This window comes from Genypterus blacodes, unplaced genomic scaffold, assembly GCF_046128005.1.
Source record: "Genypterus blacodes isolate CSIRO-AG114 ecotype Tasmania unplaced genomic scaffold, CSIRO-AGI_Gbla_v1 ptg000039l_1, whole genome shotgun sequence".
Lineage (NCBI taxonomy): Eukaryota > Metazoa > Chordata > Actinopteri > Ophidiiformes > Ophidiidae > Genypterus > Genypterus blacodes.
The window spans coordinates 6,411,212-6,436,456 of record NW_027466852.1 but is presented as its reverse complement, the minus strand read 5'-3'; the positions used below and the strand labels follow the sequence as shown (position 1 = coordinate 6,436,456).

Genomic DNA, 25,245 nt, shown 5'->3' with positions numbered 1-25,245 from the left:
CAATGACATGGATATACAGATAGAGAGGGGAGGAGGAGAGAGCAGCTCAGTGCATCATGGGAAGTCCTTGGCCTATAGCAGCATAACTAGGGGCTGGTCCAAGGCAAGCCTGACCGGCCCTTACTATAAGCTTTATCAAATAGAAAAGTTTTAAGCCTACTGTTAAACGTAGAGAGGGTGTCTGCCCCCGGACCAAATCTGGGAGGTGGTTCCAGAAAAGGGGAGCCTGATACCTGAAGGCTTTCTCTCCCGTTCTGCTTTTGGAGATACTAGGAACCACAAGTAAGCCTGCATTCTGGGAGCGCAGCGTTGTAGGTGGGAATTGCGTGATATTATGGTATTATGAGCTCTTTTAGGATGGAGTCTGACCATTAAGAGCTTTAAAAGTGAGTAGAAGGATTTAAAATTATATTCTAGATATTACTGGAAGCTAGTGCAGCTAAGCTAAAATTGGAGAAGTATGATCCCTTTTCTTTGTTTTGGTCAGAACATGTGCAGCTGCATTCTGGACCAACTGGAGAGTCTTTAGGGACTTATTAGGGCAGCCCGATATTAATGAATTACAACAGTCCAGCTTAGAGATAACAAATGCATGGACAAGTTTTTCTGCATCATTCTGTGACAGAATGTGCCTGATTTTAGCAATGTTGCGTAAGTAAAATAATGCTGTCGTTGAAATTTGTTTTATGTGGCCATTAAACGACATATCTTGGTCAAGATAACTCCCTAGATTTCTTACGGCGCACAGTACAGTTAGAGTGTCGTCATTTAAACATATGTAATGAAAGAACAGTGTTGGGTTTGGAATTATATTGGGACAAGCGAGACACTAGCTGATAATGTCTGCTTGCCAGTCATACTTTCTTAATCTATCATCTATCTTAACATTCAGCAGCCAATCCTACACTATAATGCAAGACAGCACCTTGCATCAATTGGGTTATGGTGAACCTATCAAGGACACTGCTTCCTTACGCAGACAGCTTACCACAAGTTAGCCAAGCACAATCATTCATACTCCTATTACTCAGGTTCCAGTTTTAACCCGTGAAGTTTGAATGACTAACGTTGTGCTCATAGATGGATCATGAGCAGCTCTGCCCATTCACTTCACATTTAGGGTCCTGCTAGCCTTGGAAGCAACACAATGAAGTTTGATAGCATATTCTCAGAGATCGGCGGCTTTGGAAAATTCCAACTCATGCTAGTTTTGATTCAACTGACTTCTCGAATTACTTTGCCATGTCACTTTCTGCTGAATAACTTCATAGCAGCTGTTCCTGCTCATCACTGTGACATCAGCAATCTGAATGATGATGCCGTGGTCTTGGGGAATTTAACGCTGGAGCAGAAACTTGCAGCACACGTGCCAGTAGAGCAGGATGGGACACTGAGCCCCTGTAAGATGTTTGAAAAGCCCCAATACCAACATCTGTCATCCCCTAACAGCAGCGAGGATACACCCACCCTTGAATGTCCCAACGGATGGGTGTTTGACAACAGCACCTATAGATCTACGCTGGCAACAGAGGTATGCATCATGCTGTTAACAACCATGAGGAAACTGCCACATCTCTGTTTTAAACTTAGTGGTCAAAGTGATGAGCAATAATGGATATATTTACCAAAACATATTTTTGCCATATTTTGAATTCTGCTTTTCAGGTCATATCAATCATATTTTATGTCACTTCTGCTGTCATTTATCAATTTTAACAATTTCACTTTTCAATTTCTGTGCAAATGCCGAGTTTATTTGTGATCCAATCCAATAAGGGAAAATTCTGCTGACGTTTTTCTCTGTAGTGGGATCTTGTGTGCAGCAGCAAAGGTCTTAACAAAGCCACAGCCACAATTTTCTTCATTGGTGTTATGTTTGGAGCTCCTATATTTGGCTTGGTCAGCGACAGGTAATAAGAAACTTTTGTGATTGTAATTAATCACAAAAAAATCGAACATGCGCCCTTAACTTTGATGGCACATACATCTGCACAATATTCAAAATGTTCAATGTTTAGTGATAAGAATGCTTTGAAGATTTAAACTAGTAAATCAAAATGTACTGAGTGCCTGACTGTTATGATGATGAGCTGACTGGGGGATGGCAGTTTATTCTTTTCGAAAATACTTAAATCCTATGCAGACCGTTATTCATAAAAAGGTTTGAAAAAATGAAATTACAAATTGTAACCTTTGACTCTGATAACTATATCATCATGCTGCAGTGCCACCTATGGGTCAAATGGCATGAGTTTTGGCAACTTCACAATGCTTATGAACTTTATGCTAAATAATCAGTTGCCTTTTTAATGTTGTTTTTGTTGTTAAATGACCAGGTTTGGACGGCGACCGCTTCTCTTGTTGGCTTATGTGTCAGCATTGATTTTTGCAACCATAAGTTCATTTTCCACCTCTTATGGGATGTTTGTTACCATGAGATTTTTCACTGGAATGTCCCTTGCTGGAATAAGCATCATCAGCTATGTTTTAAGTGAGTCATTCTCAATGAGCTGCAAAAAACTAATTTCTTGTGTTTATTGATTTCAGCAACTAAAAGTTCCTTCTACTTTACCTTTAAGTTGCTAAGATTTTGAAATGTGACATATCTGTGCTGACATTTGCACAGATATTGAATGGTTCAGCGTTGAACACAGGACCTTTGCTGGTGTGATCATCAACGTGGACTGGACACTTGGGACCTGGATTCTAGTTGGTTTCGCATACATGGTAAACGAGTGGAGAATGCTTATTCTGGTAGCGACCTCGCCCTTGGTACTGTCCATCATCCTTTGGCGGTATAATGTTTCTTATCTTTTATATTCCAAAGACTGTAACTCCAAACCCTGAGGTATTTATGAGATAAATGTGTCATCTTTGTTTCTTCAGGTGGCTTCCAGAGTCGTCAAGATGGCTTGCAGCGACTGGGAAGGTAGAAGCAGCGCATTATTACATCATGAAATGTGCAAAGATGAATAACAGATCCACATGTATGGCTGCCATCACACCAACGGTACAGATCTCACCATTGCTTTTACTTGAATATCTGACCAGCTCTTAGCGAGGTGGGGAGAGGCAACTCAAGGTTTGTTTGTTTGGGTTTATTTGCAGACTTTATTAGACTCAGACTTACCAACTGAAACTGGACAGAAGTACACTTTTGTAGATCTCTTTCGGACCCCAAATATCAGGAAGATTGCCATATGCTCTGGGATAGTATGGTAAGTGCCAATACTACACAAGAATATGGACAATAAAAGCAAAAAAGGTAGATGCTCAGTATTTCACTATAAAAATGTCTCTCAGTTCACGCCCCAATTCTGTATTGGCATTTATTCGAGCAACCCTTAGTTCATTTATCAGTCAATATATAATTGTCTCCATTAACTATTCACGCTATATGTATTTCAATCGCCTTGTAAGGATTTATTTGCTGACCCCCTGTACATCCACTCTGTAAAATACACATGAAGTATAAGATATTACCACATTGAATGATTTTACCCTTTTAATTGTATTTGTACTATTTATGGACTTAATCTGTAAATGACTACATCAATTTAACTAATTTCCTTATTTTCTATTGCGCTACTCTTGACTGAACACCCTAGTGTGAATCTTACTGCACACAAAACACTTTTAGTTTACTCTACGTTTTATGGCTAATACTGTTGAACATGAGCAATTTTCAGTGTTTGTTTTTTTAGTTCATCCTCTGCTGTCAGTTTTATCATTAATTCCACTGACTGGAGTTTGAATGTCTTTTGAATCTTTAGGTACGGAGTTGCATTTACATATTATGGGATATCTCTAAATATCACTGGGTTTGGTCTAAATCTACACCTGACACAATTCATATTTGGATCCATTGAGTTGCCGGTGAGGATTGGTGTGTATTTCTTCCTAAAACACATGGGTAGGAGGCCTAGTCAGACATGGTCCCTGCTGACAACTGGGCTCTGCCTCTTCATCAACCTGTTTGTTCCAAAAGGTGATTTTTAGTTTTGACTCTAATTTATCTCACCGTGGGTTTTCATTTTTTCATGTTTTTTTTTGTAAACTTAAGAATACCTAAGAACACTTAAAACATTCAATATATAAACTTATTATATATAAATATATTTATATATACAGTATATCATTGGAGGAGTGTCATGATCAAATGTTAACACCTCTTCCCTCAGATAAGTGGGCCATTCGCACTGTTGTGGCTGTCCTTGGAAAAGCCTTTTCAGAAGCTTCATTTACAACCGTCTTTCTCTACACAACCGAACTGTATCCTACAGTTGTACGGTTAGTCAATAACATACCTCTGTCACCAGTCTGACAATACAGATTAATCTTGTTTTGTTTTCAGGTCACACAAATTAAGATCAATTCATTGGTTTTTCAGACAGAACGGCTTAGGCTACACCTCTTTTATGGCCCGGCTTGGTGTGTCCATATCCCCTCTCATCGCTCTGCTGGGCGATGTGTGGCATCTCCTGCCTGAAATGATTTACTGTCTGGTGGCAGTGGTTTCTGGATTTGTGGTTTTACTCCTGCCTGAAACATTAAACAGGCAACTGCCAGACTTGATTGAGGACATCGAGCATCCGAGGTATAGAGAAAACTATAAAGGAAGCTTAAGAACTCTAATAAAAAATATAGATATATTTTATGTTAAGTTAAAGAAGTAAGATTATAAATCAATGCAACCAGCTTGTATTATATATTCATTTACCTTAAGATTAATTTTTTGTGATTGTTTCTAGTGAAACCCATTAATTGACATTTGCCAGTGTGTAGAAAACAAAATATCTAATGTAATTCATGGTTCTTCATTCATTATGAAACAATGAACAATATTTTCTCTGTATTGCAGGGAGCAATCAGCGAGCAAAAAAGAAGTCCAGCAAAATCCCTCACATTGAGAAAAGGGATAATATTCTGAGCTTCAATGTGTCACTGATGTTTAAACATTCACATTCATTATCAAGCACACGGTGGGGTTCAGTGAATCTGTGTTACAATATTCCAGCAAACCAGTGACGGTTCTTACACCTGATTGGTCACCCTGCACATCAAGTCAAGGCAAATCGATTCCAGATAATGGATTGATGCAAAGCATTAATAAATGCTTTACACGCTACATGCTCAGGGTCAGCAGGTCCTGCTTCCACATAGTGTGCAAGGTCTAAAATATCTCTCACCAACTCTCTAGAAAGTTCACGGAGATCCTCCATCAACACAGCCGCCATGTTTAGAAAAACTTCTTCTACTTTCTGTTTCAAGGCAGACCAAAGCAGTGGATTAGACTATATTCGCGTTAGCCCCGCCCACTGACTTTGATGGGCGAGGTTGACGGAGAAAATTAATTCATGGTTCGCTGTAACACCGAACTATGAAATAATTAAATGTGCACTGAAATAATAAAATGTTTTTTTTAAATTGTATGACTTGTTTTATTTAATCAATTATTTCACATTTAATGACACATTTAATTAATTATTGACACATTTAATTAATGATTGACACTTTTAATTAATTATTTTATGGCGTATTTATTTATTTAATTTTGGCACTTTTAGTCCTCCATAGACAAGAGGCAGAATGGGAGAAACCCAGCACACTGTTCACATATAACTGTTAAAGAATTACAAATAAAGTTATGCTACAATACTAAATAGTAAATGCAGAATACAGATTGTGTGTGTTCTGTATCTTTAACAAGAACCACATGTCTCACACAGTGTTTCAGGATTAATATTATGTACTTCATGGTTTGTGATGGGAAGATTGCTCAGTGCAGCCATGCAGCTCAGTGAAGCTTCCCAACATATGGCAATATGTTTTTGCCTGACACATTAATTTAAGTAGTTAATTGTTGATGTTACTTGAGACTGACCAATCCGCACCAAACAGGTTGTGAGCCCACCTGCTCATTCATGCATGATGAAGAGAGCAGATTTGTTTCTGTCCGAATTTCCCTTAAACAACAGCCCACAAAATATCACACATCATGTATAAAACTGAGCATTACAGCATACTAATAGATTGGAATGCAGCTGTAAGATTACATTACGATCATTTGGCAGACGCTTTAATCCAAAGCGACTTACATTTCATTACACTACCACCCTTCGCAGAGGGGGGAGCAATTTAGGGTTTGGTGCCTTGCTCAGGGGCACCTCGGCAGGGACTCGAACCGGCAACCCTCCGGTTCCCAAGCTGAAGCTCTACCCACTGAGCTACTGCCTCCCTTAGATGTCACTCAATAATACTTTAATCAATTCAAGCATTACATACAGTAAGAGCGTCATCAGATAAACATAATATAAGGAAACAACAGTGTTGGGTTTGGAATTAAAATGGGACAAAAGAGACACTAGCTGGTGTTTTCTGCTAGCCGGTCATGTTGGCTTAATCCAGTGGTTCCCAAAGTGGGGGGTATAGCAGAGGTATAGCAACATTCAGCAGCCAATCCTACATTATTGTGCAAGACAGGACCAGCACCGATTGGGTTATTGTGAAACTGTCGAGGACACTGCTTTCTCAGGCAGACAGCTTCATTCATCATTCAATCATTCATAATCCTATTACTCAGGTTCCAGTTTTAACCCGTGAAGTTTGAATGATTAACGTTGTGCTCATAGATGTATCATGAGCAGCTCTGCCCATTCACTTCACATTTAGGGTCCTGCTGGCCTTGGAAGCAGCAAAATGAAGTTTGATAGCATATTCTCAGAGATCGGCGGCTTTGGAAAATTCCAACTCATGCTAGTTTTGATTCAGCTGACTTCTCGAATTACTGTGCCATGTCACTTTCTGCTGAATAACTTCATAGCAGCTGTTCCTGCTCATCACTGTGACATCAGCAACCTGAATGATGATGGGGAATTTAACGCTGGAGTAGAAACTTGCAGCACACGTGCCAGTAGAGCAGGATGGGACACTGAGCCCCTGTAAGATGTTTGAAAAGCCCCAATACCAACATCTGTCATCCCCTAACAGCAGGGAGGATACACCCACCCTTGAATGTCCCAACGGATGGGTGTTTGACAACAGCACCTATAGATCTACGCTGGCAACAGAGGTATGCATCATGCTACCTCCATGAGGAACCTGCAACATCTCTGTTTTAATCTTAGTGGTCAAAGTGACACAATGATGAGGAATAAGACTTTTTTGCAAAAACCTATTTTAAACTCATATTGTTATTCTGCATTTCAGGTCATATCAATCAAATTTCACATCACATTTTAGCAATTTAATTTATTTTTTTTTTCCATTCCTTAATACTTCATCCCACACACTGTTCAATTTTGAATATATTTGTGTGTTAGAACGTGTAGGGAAAATTTTAACAACGTAAACTGAATTCTGCTGACGTTTTCCTCTGTAGTGGGATCTTGTTTGCAGCAGTAAAGGAAAGAACAAAGCCACAGCCACAGCTTTCTTCATCGGTGTTATGTTTGGAGCTCCTGTATTTGGCTTTCTCAGTGACAGGTAAGAAGAAAGTGTTTGTGATTTTAATTAATCCCAGAAAATTACTCATGTGCACTTAACTTTAATGGCACATGTATCTGCAAAATTCTCTTTTAGTGATAAGAATTGAAGATTTATTTGGATGCATCTGGATGTCGACTGTGTGACCCTCAACTGCCTGGCTGATGGCACTTTTTGGAAAATAATGAAGTCCTTAGCAGAACTTAATGAAAAGGTTAATGAAATTTTGAATGTGACCTTTGACCTTCAGCAGTGAACATTTATCACAATGCTGCAGTGACACCTATGGGTCAAATGGCATGAGTTCTGGGAGCATTGCTTCCAAATTTAAAAATGCAGAAGTGTCTTACTCATTTCTTTGCAACTTTAGAAAGCATTTTAACTTCCTGTCCAATCAACAGTTGCCTTTTTAATGTTGTTTTTGTTTTTAAATGACCAGGTTTGGACTGTGACCGCTTCTCTTGGTGTCTTGTGTGTCATCATTGATTTTTGCAACCATAAGTTCATTCTCCACCTCATATGGGATGTTTGTTACCATGAGATTTTTCACTGGAATGTCCCTTGCTGGAATAAGCATCATCAGCTTTGTTTTAAGTGAGTCATTTAATGTACCTGACTGAGATGCAAAAATCTAATTTCTTGTGTTTATTGATTTCAATAACTGAAAGTTCCTTCTACTTTACCTTTTTGTATCTGTCCTAACATTTGCACAGATGTTGAATGGTTTAGCGTTGAACACAGGACCTTTGCTGGTGTGATCATCAACAACATAGACTGGACATTTGGGACCTGGATTCTAGTTGGTTCAGCATATTTGGTAAACGAGTGGAGGATGCTCATTCTGGTAGTGACCTCACCCTTGGTGCTATCCATCATCCTTTGGTGGTATGGAGTGTCTTTCTTTTATATTCTAAATACTGTAGCTCTACCCCCTGAGAAATTTACGAGATAAATGTGTCATCTTTGTTTCTTCAGGTGGCTTCCAGAGTCGTCAAGATGGCTTGCAGCGAATGGGAAGCTAGAAGCAGCACATTATTACATCATGAAATGTGCAAAGATAAATAACAGATCCACATGTATGGCTGCCATCACACCGACGGTACAGATCTCACCATTGTTTTTACCTGAATAACTGATAAGCACTCATCGAGGTGGGGAGAGGCAACTCAAGGTTTGTATGTTTGAGTTTATTTGCAGACTTTATTGGACTCAGCAACTGAAACTGGACAGATGTACACTTTTGTAGATCTCTTTCGGACCCCAAATATGAGGAAGATTGCAATATGCTCTGGGATAGTATGGTAAGTGCAAATACTTTGGTACAATGAAACACAAAAGTATATAAAATAAAACTCCCAAAAATGGAGAAACCGAGTATTTCATTAACAAAAACACTGTCAGATACTTATTACAATTATTTCATCTTCAATCTTAGCTTTTTAACTGATGGAAATATGACCTCTCACCTCCCACATTCTAGACGAGTTAGCCATCTCACTCAGGTGTAACTTGAGGCTAATCATTGGGAATCAGTGTGTGAGTGCGGCAGGCATCAGGGAAGTTATTACACATGCCATGAATGTTTCTGTATGAATGGCCGTGTAGGACTTAAACACTGAGACATTACATTACAGTACGATCATTTGGCAGACGCTTTTATCCAAAGCGACTTACATTACATTACCACCCTTCGCAGAGGGGGGAGCAATTGAGGGTTCAGTGCCTTGCTCAGGGGCACTTCGGCAGGGGCTCGAACCGGCAACCCTCCGGTTCCCAAGCGGAAGCTCTACCCACTGAGCCACTGCCTGAGACACTCACTACTAAGACACTCTCACGCATACAACGGAAACGCCCCTACAATTTCTACTGAAACGCTCTTACATTTAACATGAATTAGTATTATCACATTATAATCACACAGAAGAACCTTTTACTCATATTTCTATTTATATTAACTTAATCTTTTGTATTAATGTATTTTGTATGTTATGACTACGTCAACTATTCCTAATTGTCTATTGGGCTACACCTGACTCAACACCCTAGTGTGTGTCTTACTTCACACATTTAGCTTACACTGGTTACTTGTTTTTTTTAAGTAGTTCATCCTCTGCTGTCAGTTTTATTATTAATTGTATTGTATTTAATCAAACCTGAGGACACTGAAGTTTTAATCTCTTTTCTTTTGTATCTTTAGGCATGGAGTTGCATTTACACATTATGGGATATCTCTGAATATCACTGGATTTGGTCTAAATTCATACCTGACATTATTTATATTTGGATCCATTGAGTTGCCAGTGAGGATTGGTGCGTAACTCTTCCTAAACCACGTTGGTAGGAGGTCTGGTCAGACATGGTCCCTGTTGACAACTGGGCTCTGCCTCTTCATCAATATGTTTGTTCCAAAAGGTGATTTTTAGTTTTGACTAATTTTTCTCATTGTGTGTTTGCATCTTTCTTTTAAACTTAAGAATATCAAAAACAAACATACAGTTTATACATATAGACATCATTGGACAACTGCCAGAGTTGATTGAGGACATCGAGCATCCGAGGTAAAGAGAAAACTGTAAAGGAAGCCTAAGAACTGTAAAAAAAAAAAAAAAAAAAGATATATATATTGTATGTCAAGTTAAAGAAGTATGATTGTAAATCAATGCAAAAAGCTTGTACCCCTTTGACATTTGCCAGTGTGTAGAAAACAATATATCTAATGTAAAAAATCCTGATTCTACATTCATAATGAAACAATTAACAATATTTTATCTGTATTGCAGGGAGCAATCACCAAGCAGGAAAGACGTCCACCAAAATAACTCACATTGAGGAAAGGGACAGAAGTCTCAATGTGTCAGTGATGTTTAAACATTCACATTCATTCAGTGACTCAGCTCTCTGTGAGTTATACTACATACAGGATATGTTTGGCCAGCAGGGGGAGACGAGGCAGAATGGGAGAAACCAGCACACTGTTCACATAAACAGTACCTGTAAAACAATTGATAATTAAACCATGCGGAATGCAGAATACAGATTGTGTGTGTGCTGTATCTTTAACAAGAAGACACAGTTTCATCTATCTATGTGTCTATCTATGTATCTGTCTGTCTGTCTGTCTGTCTGTCTGTCTGTCTGTCTGTCTGTCTGTCTGTCTGTCTATCTATCTATCTATCTATCTATCTATCTATCTAAAGACATGTTAAGAAATGTTGTGAGGCCAAAGGTTAAGTCAGTCAAGTCAAGTCAAGTTAAGTTTATTTGTATAGCACAATATCACAGACAATGTCTCAAAGGGCTTTATAGACCCACAACATCAGGAAAATTCACAACCCCACCTAAAGCTCTCTAGGAAGACGAGGAAAAAGTGGGAGAGGGAGCCGCAGAGTCCTGGTGGTGGAGCACCCCTGCGTACCCCTGGGATGGCGGCCGTCTGTCGCTGGAACAGCCATGGAGCTGAAACACAGCTGACCGTCGGACCCCACACTCAAGGGTGTGTGGGGCCTGTGGATGGAGAGAGAAAATCTGTTAATGTGCGCCATCCTCTTACTTCACTGTAACTATCACTAACCGGAGTGCACAAAGTCTATCTGGGCCCTGAGTTTAACCTGGGTTGGCTAATCACTCTCCTGCAAGTAGGAGCCTGTGCTTCCTGCCCATTTAGCAAATGTAAAAGTTTAGTGAAAAGAGGTGAGTCTTTAAGAGGCATTTGAAAAGGAACCTGCCTTTTTAAAGAGTGCAGGAAGTGCGTTCCAGAGCAAAGGAGTGTCTTGACCTTCAGAATGACAAGCAGGCCTGCCTGCGGAGATCTTAAAGATCGCGCGGGAACGTTATTGGAAAGGTCAGAAAATATACACAGGAGCTAGGCCATGTAGTATCTTATAGGTAAGAAGAAAGTCCCTAAAGTCGGCCATGGCACTGATTGGAAGCCAGTGTAGTGACCCTACAACTCAAATCTACGGGTTTTCGTTAATAGTCTTTCTTAAGGGGAGAGTTCAAACCAGAAAACAGGAAACTACAGTAATCTAGTCTGGCGGTGACAAATGCGCGAATTAGCGTTTCGGGCATCTGCTTTGCTAAGAAACGGTCTGATTCTGGCGATATTTCGGATATCGAAATAAGTAACCCTTGTCACGTTATAAATATGGCAGCAAAAGGTCAGGTCCTCGTCAGATGTTACACGCAGATTTTTTGCTGTTGCACAGCAACGGATGGGACCATTGTCAAAATTAACTAGTAGGTTGTCAAATTTCAATCTGTGCTTCTTTGGCCCCAAGATCAGCATTTCAGATTTAATAACGTTAGGAAGCAGAAAATCCATCATCCAGCCTTTAACGGCTAGAAGACAGGACGCCAAGTTGGAGATCCCAGAGTGATCGTTGGGATTTATGGAAACAATTGGGTGTCGTCCGCATATAAATGAAAATCTATGCCTAACTGACGAATTATGTTTGAGAGGGAGCATATAGATTGAAAGTAGTAACGGGCCCAGTACAGAACCCTGTGGAATGCCAAATTTCACAGGGTAGCGAGGCAAATTGGTATGATTTAATGAAACAAAGTGAAATCTAGTCGTTAGGTAGGATCTGAACCAAGAAAATGTCGAAGGCTGCACTTAGATCGAGGAGCATTAGAACCGAAATAGCACCAGAATCAGCAGTGAGAAGTAGGTTGTTTGAGAAGTGGTTTCTGTGCTATGTAGTGGCCTAAAGTCAGATTTGTGCAGCTCGAATAAGTTATATTATAGGTAGTGGGCTCGGTAAGACTGGACAGTGAGACGATCTCGAAGAAGCTTAGTGTACAGGACAGAGGGTCCCTCATAGGAACAACAACAGAAAGTGATAGCCTAGTGGGGGTAGAGTTATCAATTATTTTTTTTATATCGTCAACCTTGTTCGTAAACAACTCCATGAGGTTGTTTGGTACGAAACTCAGAGCTGACACTGTGTCGAATAGGAATTTGGGGGTTTTCTTATTATAATCTGCTAAATGACCGTAATAATTTTGAACAGTAGCTCATTCGTGCAGATTGAAGTGCTTGTTTATAATCCAATGGGCTATCAGACCAGGCTTTGGTCAAACGCCACTTCTATGTCACTCGAGAACCAAGGAGCCAATTTATCCTGTTTGCAAGACCTTTGTTTTAGAGGAGCAATAGACTCCAAATTGCTGGCACGTAGGGAATTCATGTTGTCGACTTGCCTTTGTCGCAGATCAGTCCCTCGACACGGAAGATGATGAGAGAATGATCTGATAATGTGGGCAGAATGGGAAATATTTTTTACACTGGTCACACCTAAGCCATGTGCCTAAGCCACGTGCCACGTGTGTGTGACCACCTCTGTGGGTTGACTCTTGGACGTATTGGGATAAGCCCACTGAGTCAATGAGGGTGGGGAAAGCTTTACAAAATGAATCATTTTGATTCTCAAAATGAATATTAAAATCTCCCAGTATAAGATGTTGTCCACATGAGTCACCATGTCTGTATAAAAGTGAAGAATTAATTTAAGAATTTGGTGTAAGGGCTGGGAGGAAGTTAGATGACCACCGAACAGAAGGAGAATTGATTTCCTGCCTCAGAAGGTGCTGGATTAAGAATGAATAGCTCAAATGACAAAAAGTCAGAGTTGGCGCATCTCCTGGTGGCAAGCTTGAGAGATTAGGTAAAGATAAAGCCTACATAACCACCTTTTTTGGAAGCGCGTCCAGCGTTATATTATTATTATATTATATTATTATATTATTACTGCCACAGTGCTTACCTTTACCTATAGAAACCTCCTGGATGGAGTTTTTATGGAATCTTTAATGTTAATACCTTGAAGAATGTAACAAATTATGAAAATAAAATCGTGCTTGAATGAATGGGTTTATATGCAAGAAGAAAAAAGAAAATGCAGCTAATTTGTGTGTATGTGTGACAACATGCGCGCACGCACACACACACTCACACACACACACACACACACACACACACACACACACACACACACAGTATTCCTCAGGACAAGTATTATCTGAGGTGGTTTTCCGAACCATTTTACAGAAGGTAAAAGTCCCCGTAATTTTTTCTGACATTCTCCGGATTGCTGATGGGCTGTCCCTGTCAGTGGCACCTGTACAATCCAATCACGTTTGAGAAGGAAACAACAAAATACTGAATCCACAGTTTCCCCGCTTTTTTATTTTTTATTTTTTTTAGAAAAAGTAACTTATGGTTATGGATAGAAATGTAGCGGAGTAAAAAGTACGATATTTGCCTTTCAAATGTACTTGAGTAAAAGTCATAAGTGTGTACTTAGGAACAGTACTCAAGTAAATGTACTCCGTTCTGTCCGCCTCTGCAGAGTAACAAGCACCTCTATAGCGAGTGTGCCGCACTGACACTACACAATCAATTTTTGCGGGGAAGCACAATGAGTGAGATAAACTATTGGGGAAATTCTCTGTCCTCAGCACAACAGACTCTCTAAGAGCCTGTGACCTGGCAAGCTCTAAGCTAACAAGTCACTTTATTGCAAGGTTTCACAAATATAAAGGTCAGTGTGACCCTTGTACTGATTATATATTGACCCCTTGAGTTGAGTTCTTCATATGTCAACAATGAATTCCAGAATACTCAGACACATTATCTTACATTGAAGCTGCGATGTATAAAAGGATGTGTCACAACAGAATGCATTGCAGTAATACATTACAGTGAACAAACATTCTGTGTGCTACTGGTGGATTCTACAGGAAATCCATGATCAGTTCTGGATTTGATCCTGATTCTAAAGTAGTTTTTTTCTCACCACTTTGCTGTTTGTTGACTGTTCCAGGTATGTTCTGATCCTAATAGTGAATTTAGTTGTATGTTCATGGTACACGTTATCTTTTTGCCTTTGACTTTGTCTTGTGACTGATTATTTTGTGATTGGCTACCAAAAGTTACCTGGTGAATAAATGAGCAATTGTGAACATTGATCCATCTCTGATTATTCTCGTAGCTTCTGTGGTTATAGAACTTAATATGTAGTCATACACATGGAAATGGGTGAAAAGGGAACTAAGTCACCGTAGCGTCCTCCAGTCCTTCTAGCTGTGGGCAAGAACGGGTTACAGTTTAACTTTATCAATAGCTCTTTATGTCCTCTTACATCACCTATAATGTCACCGCAACACAGCATGACAATCACACACCACTCTGCAACATGTGTCACTCTCCCTCTCTGTTGAGTACTACCTCTCAACTGTCCCTCCTAAAACAAACGCAGGTAGGAACCAATTTTCACCTGAGGGGACCTGAAAAGTAACAAAAATATTCAACCTGTAAACATGTTATTATTTATATCATTAAATGATCAAATGTTAATTTGATGAGATCAGTGCTGTAAGTTTGCTAGATGACATCATTTACCATATCAGATAAAGTGAGTTATCTCTACAGATTTGTTCTTACTGTGATCACTGGACAAGATTAGACTGAGCAGACTGAGTTGTACGAAGCCTAATGCAAGGCAATTTTGAATTCTGAGTTGAGGCTAATCATTGGGAATCAGTGAGTGAGTGAGTGCGGCAGGCATCGGGGAAGTTATTGAACATGTTATGAATGTTTCTGTATGGGGCCGTGTCAGACTTAAATACTGAGACACTCTTACACTCACTACTGAAGCGCTTTGACATTCATTTTTGAAACGCTCTTATATTCACAGTCACTACTGAGACACTCTTGGGTATGCTACTGAAAAACACTCGACAAAACATCGAACAAAAAGTTCGGAAATTTGTGTTCGGTAGATTATTTCTCTGTTGTAACAATGCTTCTTGGCAATACATTTTATACCGTTGGGAAGCCTGTTTAGTTCCATTTTAAATGGGTCCTCATTTGTAAGGAACATGCATTTGTGGGATGAGCAGTACAGCTGAGTATGTGGGTTGCGCTCATGAAAATGTTTCCAAATCTTCTCTGCCAATGCCAAACAGCTTATTCTGCTGTTGCTATTGACTCTTGTTTGGTGTTGTTTGGTAGGTGGTAATTTTACAATTTATTCATTTAACAAACGGTCAGGAGCCTCAGTGGCGTGTGGAAGAACCATACAAAGCCACAGCAGCCTGGCACCTCCTCCTCATGCTGATCATCCAGCCTGGTCTTGGTTTTAAAAGGTTGGTGTTTTTAAGGTTTAAAAGGTTGGTGGTTTAAAAGGTTTTAAGGTTTTAAGGTTTTAAAGGTTTTAAAGGTTTAAAGGTTTAAAAGGTTTAAAAGGTTTTAAGGTTTAGAAGGTTTTAAGACCCACAGAACTGGGACCCACCTCCCTCTATCCAGGCTCTCAGAGGGACCAGCTGGACGCCAGGTAAGGTTCATGGGTTCAGGTTTTAAGGTTGGGGGTGAATGAATAAATTGTAAAATTGCCAATATGTCTTGTTTGTTAGCCTTGTTACTGATAGACTTCAATCATCCAATCCACCAAACAACACCAAACAAGAGTCAATAGCAACAGCAGAATAAGCTGTTTGGCATTGGCAGAGAAGATTTGGCATATTTTTCATGAGCGCAACCCACATACTCAGCTGTACTGCTCATCCCACAAATGCATGTTCCTTACAAATGGGGAACCATTTAAAAGGGAACTAAACAGGCTTTCCAACGGTATAAAATGTATTGCCAAGAAGCATTGTTACAACAGAGAAATAATCTATCAAACACAAATTTCCGAAGTTTTTGTTCGATGTTTATTTACTATTTAAATGTTCTTATATACTATTGAAATCCAATTTCATTCGCACTCATTACTGAGTCTCACATATACTACTGAAACACTCTTACATTTACGACTGAAATGATCTTACATTTACTACTGAAGCGCTCTTGTTTACTAGTGCAATTCTCTTACATTTACTCCTGAAGTGCTCTTACATTTACTATTGAAATGCTGTTACATTCACTATTGAAATGCTCTCGGACCGTCATGGAGACACTCAAACCATTCACTGCAGGGTTTACAGGGCCAAGTAAAGTCCTAGTTGGCCCATTGTAGTTTCTGTATCTGGCCTGTAAGACAGTAAAGCAGTGGTTCTCAAACTTTTTACATCGGGTACCACCTTAGAAAATATTTGGCTGTCCAAGTACCACCACTATGGCCGTTAAAATACAGTAGCGTAGGCCTACCCTATTCCGCTGCTATGCAAAATACACACAGGAAGCACATTTATTCCTCATAAGAATATTATTCAATTTGACCTTTGTCAATCACAGCCACATTGTACAAATTGGTACTAGAACAACTCTCCTATATGGGGCAGGGGGCAGTCCCTCTTACACCCACAGCATGTTTAAACACACACACACACACACACATACAAACACACACACACACACAGCATGTGAGAACATAAATCAAAAACACAACCAACCGTACTTCAAACACACAGCATTTTGGCAACTATTTATAACTCTTATAGGCCTGACAGAACAGAAAGTCCTCCTAAGCTGCACCATCATGCTCATATCTGACATAAACAAGTAAATTGGCCAAACCTGCATCAGCAGTAGTCTTGTCCAGTTCCATGGAATAATAGCGACTATTTTGTAATGCGTTCAATCAGTGTCGTCTTAACGTCATCTGCCATGGCTCCTATTCTCCGCGACACTGTGTCATTTGAAAGTGGCACCAAATTAAACTGTTTTGTGATCTTCTCGCCACACATAATGTGTACCATCTCTTTGGCTAATGGCAAACACAGCTGTTCACAGATTGTGTGCGGCTTACCTGCTTTCGCTATGCAGAGGCTGGGCACGATAAGAAGCCTCCTGTGCTTAACCATAGGTGCACCACGGAACTGAATTGCGCATTTGGACTGCCTCAGTTCATCATGTTTGCGTACAAAAAACTCCACCGGTGCTGTGGACACTTCATACTACTAATGGTGCTGCTAACGTTCGCACTGCGTTCACCGTCATTCAGGCTGTTTAAAATATCCTCTTCCTGATTTGCAGACTTCGTCCTTTTAGTTCCCCTCTGGAGCCACGACTTAAGTGAATTTGGACCGCTCATACTTTTTTTAGCCTGTAGTATTCGTTAATAGTTGACGTTTTTTTTAAGTCGCATTTCAATTTTTTCATGGTTCAGTGTTTTTTTTCTTCCGCCGCCTTACCTCCGCTTACCACCGGTGTGGGCCCGCGTACCATCGGTGGTACCCGTACCACAGTTTGAGAATCACTGCAATAGAGCATTGCAGCCTGTCAGTCCCGCCTCTGAGCTGCCAGGGCATGTTTTGTATTTTGATGAATATTTTTTGAAGAAAGCATTTTCCCCGACAATGAGCATGCAATTAAGAGACATTTTTGGGGATTGTTTTTATACAAAGAGAGGGGGAGAAAAGAAAAAAAGGGAAAAAAGAAAAACATTAACGGATAGGATGTGATACACATGTGAATTAGGTGCATAAGGAGACAAAGCAAAGGTGACATAGCTGAGCCAGTGATCTGTACTGTTGAGTTGTACAGGTAGTGAATAATAACTTTATTGCAGATGAATAACTGTGTCCGGTACCAGTGCTAGTTTTGTAACCCTAATGTCACGGTTCAATTACATGCGTCCATGTGTGTAACACAATTCCCTATGGGGATTATTTTGACATACAGAGGGGGAGAAAAGTTAAGACAACGATAAAGAATTGAACTAAAACCATAATAGAACCAGGGTATGGACCATGGACATTTGAATTAAGACAAAGGGATGACAAACGACAGCGACGGCAACTAACCACAGCTAGCAAAGGATATGTTCAAATGACAAAGGAAAGTAACCGCAGAGTTTCAGATGACATCAGTGTTTCTAGTTCGATGATCTGGTATGTACAGTATTTTCAGGATGGCATCATACCACCGTAAAGGCAGTTGCAATATGCATCATGGGCTGCTGTGAGAAAAAAAAGGGTGAAGAAACACAAGGGGATAACAAAAGAACGGGACATGTTTGCCAATCAGTGTTTGAACTAAACTCAACGCGGTACCAGGACTTGTCTATGGAGCTCTGAATGAGTAATTTAGCCTTAGTCTTAGGAAGGGTCTGTCATCAATGAAGATGAATGACAAATAGAATCTGCATACCTGAACATTTCACTAAACTCACCATATATGGAGTCAGATAACACAGCCTTTTCCGTGACATTGGTTGAGGCAGGATTGTCCTTACAAGACCACATAGACCATAGTCCAGTCAGCACAACAGAACTAATCCCAACACTTTTACCCCAGTGACTTGAATTAATACCTAACCACTCACCTTTCACCCAAAAGATTATTTTCAGCCAGTGATCAACTGATAACTATAAAGCCATTTCCATAATATTTAGACTAAGGTGAATAATACATAATACATTTTTTATGGGCACATGCAAAACTGACACATTCTCACGGTTAACCATTTACAAAGAGCGTTTAGTAACATGGTAAAAGGATAGTGGCTTTCAACCAACCACCTTGTGTGCTTTGTCTTTGTTGTAATTTAACAAACTTGTTTTTTTTTTCAACTTTGTGTCTCAGTTTCAGGATGAATTTCGACGATGCGCTGGCAGAGTCTGGTGGCTTTGGGAGATTTCAATTAAGAACAATTCTCTTGATGACTCTCGCCCGTGTGACTTTGCCTTTTCACTTTCTGCTGAATAATTTTGTCGCGGCTGTTCCCTCTCACCACTGTGACATTGCCACACTGCATGATGATGGAGTTTTTAAAAATTTGTCCCTGGAAGAGCGACTTACTGTCACTATTCCAGTCCAGGAGGATGGGACTTTGAGCTCCTGTCGGATGTTTGCAGAGCCTCAATATCATCTGCTGCTTAACTCCTCCAACATCACTGGCCTGCACATGGTGCCGTGCCAGAATGGATGGGTGTACAACAATTCCATTTTCGAATCTACAATAGCTACACAGGTGATATTTATGTATTTGCATTCACAAACAATTCCACATAAGATTTGTTTATTTTCTCTTGTCTCTTTCCCTCAATAGTGGGATTTGGTTTGTGACAGGAGAGGATTGAACCAAGCCACTGCCACTCTCTTCTCTGTGGGCCTCATGCTTGGAGCAGCATTATTTGGCCATTGTAGTGACAGGTTCTTGTTTTATATTATGTCTCTTATAATTCTGTGAATATAAGTGTTTACTTCCACACGAAGTGTCAAATCTCATGAACTGCGCCTGTATAGCATCAGTAATGTTTTATGTTGGCCCTCCAGTTCACAAAGTTGTCTCGTCATTTATGCCTAACAGAGTCTGATGTGTGGTGATCTATTTGTGTATTCCAAAGTTAATATTCAATATCAGCTGAGAAAGAGTTGATGTTCAACAAAGAGTTACTTGATCGTACAGAATTTCCGACATTAACCCCGATCTCATAGTTTACAGAAATGTTTAGTTTTTCACACAAAGTATCACTTGCAACTCAAATTACTTTTATTGACATTCATTTGATAAGAGGTAATATATGTTTATTCAAATATAGCTTTTCTGTAGATATGTAGATATGTATGTACAAGGTTTTTAAGTGTATTTCTTAGTTTTTAATGTAAGTTCTTTGTCTTATAGGTATGGCAGGAAAAGAATGCTCCTTGTATCCTATGTGTCAACCATCATCTTTGGATTTGCAAGCGCTTTTTCGGATAATTTCACCATGTTTGCAGTCATGAGGTTCTTTACTGGAGTTGGACTTTCTGGACTCAATATAATCTCCATGGTGCTTTGTGAGTTTTCTTTCAAACAAATACAAATGTGTGTATCATTCTGTTTAAAAGAATATTCACATTTCAAAATTACTTTTGTGTCTCTTGCATAGAAAACTTTGAAGAGCATAACTCACATATATTCCAATATCTAATCTATGTTCTTATGGTAGTACGGTCTTGTAATTCAGTTTGATGAGACGATAAAGACTCAGTGATGGAAAGAAACTGACACATAAACTGTTCTAAACTGAGATGAGACATCCTACAGTGTAATGGTCAAGCTGACATTCATATATCAGTTTCAAAAAGCAAATGAAACTGAATGATGGCCTTATCATCATGATACTGCTAAACATGTTCATGACATCTGCCCTCCCACAAAATCACCCACAAATATTGTTAAATCCGTTGGTAACATTCATGTTCAAACATGTTCATCCCAAAATATAGTATGTGCATCATATCTTTCAATGCATCCTTGCCCTGTTTGTGTCACAGATTGGTCCCAGCAAGCTTTGGGGCAAATGTAAAGCACATACTGTTAAACAGGTTAAACTCGTGCTACAGATGCAGGCTGACAATACCGACTCACATCGTCAGCACCACTACACAGTTTAATTTATAATCTGATGGTTGATAGAGTGACAATGTATAAATAATAAATCAATATTATTTTCAATAAGGTTCCTTGGTTTGCATGGGTCTACTCGTGGTTCTCCAGTTTACCACACCATCAAAAACATGGCCATTATGTCAATGCCCCCATGTGAATGAGGCTCTAGGGTGTAGACCTGCCTTTGGTACATGGGTGCTGCAAATACAAACGCAAAGAATGAATATCTCCATCGGGATCGATGTAGTTCTACTTTACTCTGTATTTTCTCATCACAGGTATAGAGTGGGTGGACATCAAGCGTCGGACTGCAGTGGGTATTCTCATGAGCATGGACTGGGGTGTTGCGTCTGCGCTGCTGGCTGTTGTGGCTTACTTTGTAACTGAATGGAGGCACCTGACTGCCATACTGACCACCCCACTGTTTCTGGCAATGATCTCTTGGTGGTAAGGAACCTCAAGCTATTGAAAGCATATTGTTGTGTCATGGGCCATTGTTAGCGTGTGTCATTAAAAATAGCAGCATCATTCTGCAGATTTACATCTTTATAGTGAATTGCGCTCTGTCACAGGTGGCTGCCCGAATCTGCCAGATGGCTCATAAGCAACGGAAAAGTGAGGAACGCTCACTTTTACCTGCTTAAGTGCGCAAAGCTCAATCGCAGGGAGAAGCACGTCGCTGACATACAGCCTGAGGTAGACAGTTTGTAAAAGCTAGACATTTGCAGACATAAATCCATATCGTGTGGATCTCTATCTGACTCCTGCTTTCCTTTTACCCTTCAGACTCTCTCCAGAGTTTTACTTGAACAAAATGAATACAGAAAATATTCATATTTAGACCTGGTGAGGACCTCCCAAATGAGGAGACTGGCTCTACTAACTGGTGCTATGTGGTATTTAGTTCCTCTTCTTGGCTTATCACATGAAAACTTGTTTAAACTCCTTTGTAAGTGATGATTTCATAATGCATTGGCTCTCTCTGTTCACAGGTATGGGGTGGCCTGCGCTTATTATGGAATCTGCTTAAATATAACTGGATTTGGTGTGAGCATCTACCTTACACAGTTTATATATGGTGTAATTGAAATTCCTGCGAAATTATTCATTTACTGCACTTTGAGTAAAATAGGACGAAAGTTGAGCCAGATTGGATCGCTGGTTTTGACTGGAACATGTCTCTTATGCAACATATTTATTCCTGAAGGTGAGTGGTCATTTCACATGTCTCTTTCAAAAACGTCTCAAATAAATTTAATAAGTTAGGAGAAAATGGTCATCAAGGCCATTAACGTGCTAAAATACACCTTTGCATGCACCATCATGAAGAATTCCACCAGACACTACATCAATTGCTTCATTCAAATGGACACAAGGCGCATTTTGAGTGTAAATTTCCAGCTAATGTATTACAGGATTACAGCTAAAAGATGCTTCTCTAACTCTTCTTTTCAGAAATGTGGCTCTTTCGCACAGTTGTGGCAGCCATGGGAAAGATGTTCTCAGACACATCTTTCATAATTGTATTTCTATACACAATCGAGCTTTTCCCCACTGTAATGAGGTTTGCAAAATATCTAATATACAGCTCAGAATTTACACATTCTAAAACCATATCCACAGTATGTACAGGTAAGCTTCTGTTGTCATGTTTTCTCTGTTGAAATTTTGTTTTTGTTTTTTTTTTGGGGGGGGGGGGGGGGGTCACACAGGCAAAACGGAATAGGTTACTGCTCCTTCATGGCTTGTGTGGGCCAGTCTGTGGCCCCTCTGATCATGCTGCTTGAAGATGTGTGGGTCCATCTGCCCAGCACCATTTTCTGCCTGGTGGCTTTTGCTGCAGGAATATCAGCTTCTTTATTTCCTGAGACACAAAATGTCCCACTGCCAGAAACTATGAAGGATATCAAAGAGACAAGGTACTGCGATTCAACATTTTATTTCAAATGTCTTTGAAATTACATGTTTTTATTATGTTTCAGATGATGAATCTGCATATCTGATGGAACGTCTACCAATGAAACACTGCTGCCATCCAATCACTGATAGAGGAATTTGAGGTGACAAGAGCCTTGTCCCCTCCCTCCATTGAAGCTCTGACCTCAACGCCATCCTATATAATACTGTATCTGCATTTAGTTTCCTGCTGTATGATGTATATCATTGTTAGGACCCTGTTTTGTTTTCTTGTATATCCTGTTTAATTTTGGTATGTAGTTTCTGTGGTCCAAGGAAAAGTCGTTTTATAATGTTTTTTATGATGTTGACTGAGAATTTCAAGATGTTTACACATGTGGAATGTGGAAGAAATGTATATTTTTGAGAGGGTTTTGAATGATGAGGATGAACGTATTTTCACCTTTCTATCTTTACTATATATGGGTTTCTAGAGTTCTTATTTGTGGTGCCACCAAGTCTAGAGGGTGTAAATCTGCCATAGGATGTAGGAGCTTGTTGTCTGAAGTAAGTTGAGAGACCTCAGTTGTTAGGCTCTTGGAGGGCTATAAGGATATGGTACAAGCTTAAGGAAATTGTCATTCTCTTCTACTTTGCATGTAGTGTACAGAGTGAACAGGCGCTGTAATAAACTGATAATTCTATCTTAATGAGTCTACCTGATGAATTCGCTTTATCACCCCACCTGACCTCCTGCTTCAGTTTGTACCTCAACTCGTTTACAAAAACATTCTAGTTTGTGTAAACAAGTTGTTCCTTGTTAGGATCGTGTTTTTCTTGTACCTGTTATTTTGTTATGTATTTTGCTATGGTGTTTGTTGATTTGACTTCCTGTTATCTGCATGTCTTCCTGGTCTGTGATCCCGATTGTTCACCGTTTTCCAGGGTGGTTCCTTATTCTTTCATGATTCTTCAGTCTAGTACAGTGGTTCTCAAACTTTTTACATCGGGTACCACCTCAGAAATATTTGGCTGTCCAAGTACAACCACTATGGCCGATGTTAAAATACAGTAGCGTAGGCCTACCCTATTCAGCTGCTATGCAAAACATTTATTCCTCATAAGAATATTATTTAATTTGACCTTTGTCAATCACAGCCACATTGTACAAATTGGTACTAGAAAAACTCCTATATGGGGCAGGGGGCAGTCCCTCTTACACCCACAGCATGTTCAAACACACACAGCATGTGAGAACATAAATCAAAAACACAACCAACCGTACTTCAAACACACAGCATTTTGGCAACTATTTATAACTCTTATAGGCCTGACAGAACAGAAGGTCCTCCTAAGCTGCACCATCATGCTCATATCTGACATAAACAAGTAAATTGGCCAAACCTGCATCATCAGTAGTCTCGTCCAGTTCGATGGAATAATAGCGACTATTTTTAAAACGTTCAATCAGTGTCGTCTTAACGTCATCTGCCATGGCTCCTATTCTCCGCGACACTGTGTCATTTGAAAGTGGCACCAAATTTAACTGTTTGCCGATCTTCTCGCCACACATAATGTGTACCATCTCTTTGGCTAATGGCAAACACAGCTGTTCACCGATTGTGTGCGGCTTACCTGCTTTCGCTATGCAGAGGCTGGGCACGATAAGAAGCCTCCTGTGCTTAACCACAGGTGCACCACGATCTGCATTGCGCATTCGGACTGCCTCAGTTCCTCACGTTTGCGTACAAAAAACTCCACAGGTTTGTCTTTCAGCATTGTACGTTTTGTTGTAAGATGCCGTTTGAGATGCGATGGTTTCACGGACTCATTGCTGAGATCATCACCACATACCACACACTGTCGCTTTGGCTCGTCCTCCGACCGCTCTAGCTGAATCCCAGGTTGATATAACCCGGGTCATTTTTCAGTATTGTTATTCGCTTTTTGCAGCCAGCTACTGGTGCTGTGGACACTTCACACTTTATGTTGCTGCTAACGTTCATATTGCGTTCACCGTCGTTCAGGATGTTTAAAATATCCTCCTCCTTTAAGTTCCCCTCTGGAGAAACGACTTAAGTGAATTTGGACAGCTCATATTTTTCCCCACAGTTAAGTTTAGCCTGTAGTATTCAGCTAATAGTTGACGTTTGCACGCAGCGCTACTATCGGTAAGGAGTAGTAGTGTGCCGTGTGCAAACATTTATTTTAAGTCGCATTTCAATATTTTCATGGTTCAGTTTTTTTTTTCTGCTGCCGCGTACCTCCGCGTACCACCGGTGGGGGCCCGCGTACCACAGTTTGAGAATCACTGGTCTAGTATGTCAGAGTTTCCGCTCAGGGACAATAGAGTTAATGTATACAACTTATGTAAATAGACTACTTATGTGTGAGCAAATCTGCCGCATTTGGTGAATTGTTGTGTTCGTTTCAATAACTGCAGCATGTCTTTCACTTTACATTATAACGAGGCCCCTGCTTGGTCCGATTTCTTCATGCAGACAATGGCTATCATAACGGTTTATCGTGGTCAAACATTCAC

The 25,245-nt window shown here is 40.0% G+C and overlaps 2 protein-coding genes and 1 pseudogene across 2 annotated transcripts; all 3 read left to right on the top strand.

Moving 5' to 3' along the window:
* Positions 1–1,147: 1,147 nt before the first annotated feature.
* Positions 1,148–4,764, top strand: LOC142996938 (solute carrier family 22 member 7-like). Its single transcript, XM_076148065.1, has 10 exons — positions 1,148–1,531; positions 1,807–1,910; positions 2,337–2,491; positions 2,627–2,795; positions 2,887–3,010; positions 3,109–3,218; positions 3,774–3,988; positions 4,182–4,290; positions 4,391–4,597; positions 4,752–4,764. The coding sequence occupies exons 1-10, from the start codon at positions 1,148–1,150 to the stop codon at positions 4,762–4,764; spliced, it is 1,590 nt and encodes a 529-aa protein (XP_076004180.1).
* A 1,935-nt stretch (positions 4,765–6,699) lies between these two features.
* LOC142996998 (solute carrier family 22 member 7-like) lies at positions 6,700–9,939 on the top strand (annotated as a pseudogene).
* A 9,083-nt stretch (positions 9,940–19,022) lies between these two features.
* Positions 19,023–22,793, top strand: LOC142996937 (solute carrier family 22 member 7-like). The gene is made up of 10 exons (XM_076148064.1): positions 19,023–19,403; positions 19,482–19,585; positions 20,058–20,212; positions 21,086–21,254; positions 21,380–21,503; positions 21,594–21,703; positions 21,800–22,014; positions 22,263–22,371; positions 22,520–22,726; positions 22,790–22,793. The coding sequence occupies exons 1-10, from the start codon at positions 19,023–19,025 to the stop codon at positions 22,791–22,793; spliced, it is 1,578 nt and encodes a 525-aa protein (XP_076004179.1).
* The last annotated feature ends 2,452 nt before the right edge of the window (positions 22,794–25,245 follow it).

What these genes read in the sequence shown, in the direction of transcription:
- LOC142996938 (XM_076148065.1), top strand. Translation starts at nt 1,148, where the DNA reads ATGAAGTTTGATAGCATATTCTCAGAGATCGGCGGCTTTGGAAAATTC. An exon ending in TTTGGCTTGGTCAGCGACAG is followed by an intron (nt 1,911 to 2,336) that starts GTAATAAGAAAC and finishes TTAAATGACCAG; the next exon opens with GTTTGGACGGCGACCGCTTC. An exon ending in CATCATCAGCTATGTTTTAA is followed by an intron (nt 2,492 to 2,626) that starts GTGAGTCATTCT and finishes ACATTTGCACAG; the next exon opens with ATATTGAATGGTTCAGCGTT.
- LOC142996937 (XM_076148064.1), top strand. Translation starts at nt 19,023, where the DNA reads ATGAATTTCGACGATGCGCTGGCAGAGTCTGGTGGCTTTGGGAGATTT. An exon ending in CTACTAACTGGTGCTATGTG is followed by an intron (nt 21,704 to 21,799) that starts GTATTTAGTTCC and finishes CTCTGTTCACAG; the next exon opens with GTATGGGGTGGCCTGCGCTT. An exon ending in CTTTTCCCCACTGTAATGAG is followed by an intron (nt 22,372 to 22,519) that starts GTTTGCAAAATA and finishes GGGGTCACACAG; the next exon opens with GCAAAACGGAATAGGTTACT.